This window comes from Trichechus manatus, unplaced genomic scaffold, assembly GCF_000243295.1.
Source record: "Trichechus manatus latirostris isolate Lorelei unplaced genomic scaffold, TriManLat1.0 scaffold00056, whole genome shotgun sequence".
Classification (NCBI taxonomy): domain Eukaryota; kingdom Metazoa; phylum Chordata; class Mammalia; order Sirenia; family Trichechidae; genus Trichechus; species Trichechus manatus.
The window spans coordinates 15,577,581-15,580,309 of NW_004443992.1; the positions used below are offsets into that span (position 1 = coordinate 15,577,581).

Sequence of the window (2,729 nt, forward strand, 5' to 3'; positions counted from 1 at the left end):
ATGTATACAAAAGGAATCAACATTGAGTTATTTTCTGTAAGACTAATGTGAGGATTTTCATGGGCACTATGGGACATTGATTCCCATGGGCGTTGATTGTGGATCCAAATAAATGAAATCAGTAAAACGTCAATATTTTCTCCGTTTATCATGAGGTTGCCTATTGGTCCAGTTGTGAAGATTTTTGTTTTCTCTATGTTAAGGTGTAATCCATACTGAAGGCAGTATGTAGCCTTTGATCTTCATCAATAAGTACTTCAAGTCCACTTCACTTTGAACAAGCAAGTTTGTGTCAACTGCATATTGCAGGTTGTTAATGAGTCTTCCTCCAATCCTGATGCTGCATTCTTCTTCATATAGTCCAGCTGCAAAATACCTCTTTAAAATGTTAAAAAGCAAAGATGTCACCTTGAGGGCTAAGGTGCATCTGACCCAATCCCTGGTATATTCAGTTGCCTCATATGTGTGTGAAAGCAAGACGACGAATAAGGAAGACCGAAGATGAATTGAGGCATTTGAATTATGGTGTTGGTGAAGAATACTGAATATACTTATGAACTTCCCGAATAACAAACCAATCTGTCTAGGAAGAAGTAAGCCCGAATGCTCCTTAGAAGCAAGGATGGAGAGACTTTGTCTCACCTACTTTGGACATGTTATCAGGAGGGACCCATCCCTGGAGAAAGACATCATGCTTGGTAATGTAGAGGGTCAGCAGAAAAGAGAAACACCCTCTAAGAGATGGATTGACACAGTGGCTGCGACAACGGGCTCAAACATAGCAAAGATTGTGAGGACGACAGAGGACCGGGTAGTGTTTCATTCTGTTGTACATAGGATCACTATGAATCAGAAACGGCTTGGCAATACCTAACAACAACATGGGACATAGATTACTAAGCTCTTATAAAAATAACATCGCACCTTTTCTTTATCTCTGTTTTCATTATATCAAGTTCAGTTCAAATTCCAACCTGATTCTTGAGCTTCCTCTGTGGCCTCTTACCCTCAGTTTATTAATTTTCTCCCAGCAACAAGAATTATCTTCATTAAACTCTGTTTTATTGACACATGCCTCCCATATTCCCCTCTTCTAAGAACACTGCAATCACTCCCCAGAAAATATTGAACCTCAAAGTTCACTTTTGTTCATGGCCATTGCTATGGATTGAATGTGTCCCCAAAAATATGTATTGCAGATCTGGTGGCACAGTGGTTAACGTTCTTGGCTGCCAACCGGAAGGGAGGTGGTTCGAACCCACAGCCACTCTGCGGGAGAAATACGGGGCAGTCTGCTTCTGTAAAGATTACAGCGTTAGAAACCCTATGGGGCAGTTTCTATTCTGTCCCATAGGGTCCCTATGAGTCAGAATCCAATCCATGGCAATGTGTTTTTTGCTTTACACCTGAGGCTATAATCCCATTTGAGAATGTTTTTTTATTTTTTTTTTGTTAATGAGGAAGTATTAGCATAGGGTGTGTCTTAAGTCAATCTCTTTTCAGATATAAAAAGAGCAGACTGAGCAAGCAACCAGGCAACCAAGCAGAGATGGGGAAAGATAGATGCCAGGCCACATGAAGACCACCAAGGAACCAGGGAGCAGAAGCTGAAAAGAGACAAGAACCTTCCCCCAGAGCTCACAGACAGAGAAAGCCTTCCGCTAGAGCTGGTGCCCTAAATTTGGACTTCTAGCCTCCCACACAGTGAGAAAATAAGTTTCTATTTGTTAAGGTCACCCACTTGTGGTATTTCTGTTATAGCAGCATTTGATAACTAAAACAGTCTTCCTGCTAGTTTATACCTCAAAGTGAGCCAATAGAAATTGACCACTAAATTAGAACTAGAAACCATACATACGGGCCCATAGTCTCTGGAAAGAATAATCAAATAGAGGTTTAAGCAAAAGTATTTCAAATCAATGAAACAGTCACAGATTGTATTTATAAATTTTGATATGTTGGGCTTCTAGGTTGAAATGACCTGGAATGACCACTTAAGGAAATTACATGTTTTTTTGTTTTTTTTTTTTTGGTGGCGAAATATATATAACAAATCTTTGCCATTTCAACCTTTTAAGTGTGTACTGACAGTAATTACATTTACCATGTTGTGTACCCATCCCAACTATTAGTTGAAATTACATCTTGAACAGATGGTAATTTCAGTCTCTTTCATGCCCTGCTTTTTCTTAATTAGTCTTTCAGGCGTGTAATTTTTTATTACATTTAACATATAAAGTTAGGGAACATATAATGAAAAGACAATACCACAGAGTTCATGAAAAAAGCCTCACACCTGAGGCACCACCTAGGCTGGGCTGCATGCATTAACGTCACTTCCACTTTCTACTGCTGTCTAATTGGACTATGTAGTTTAAGAATGATATTTTTAAATGACTTTCATTCCCAAAGGGATCCAAAACGAAGCCACACTCACCTGGGGGATGAGGTGGCAGGAGCGGATCGAGTCGTTAAGGCCCATCCACTGCTGGTAGTTGGGGTACTCGCCCCGGCGCAGGAAGTACTGGTGCCCCTGGTAGTTGGGACGCTCATAGAGCATCCAGCAACCGCTGTCCACCCGGATGGAGTTGCAGCGGCTGAAGTAGATCTGCAGGTTGGGACAGTCGCTGCTGCACTCATAGCAGTGACCCTGGAAGCCCCGGTCCTCATAGAAGGTGATCTGCAAAGGGAAGATAATCCCAAATTATCACTTGATTTCAATAGACCTT

General features: G+C 41.1%; 1 protein-coding gene across 1 annotated transcript in view; it reads right to left on the reverse strand.

The window, feature by feature from the left end:
- Positions 1 to 1,841: 1,841 nt before the first annotated feature.
- The window catches only part of LOC101345634 (gamma-crystallin B-like), a 5,576-nt gene continuing 4,688 nt past the window's right edge, over positions 1,842 to 2,729 (reverse strand). The window contains exons 3-4 of the mRNA XM_004378308.1: positions 2,438 to 2,680; positions 1,842 to 1,871 (exon numbers count right to left, since the gene is read on the reverse strand). Of these exons, the coding sequence (XP_004378365.1) occupies positions 1,842 to 1,871; positions 2,438 to 2,680 (273 nt within the window). The remainder of the gene's footprint in view (positions 1,872 to 2,437; positions 2,681 to 2,729) is intronic.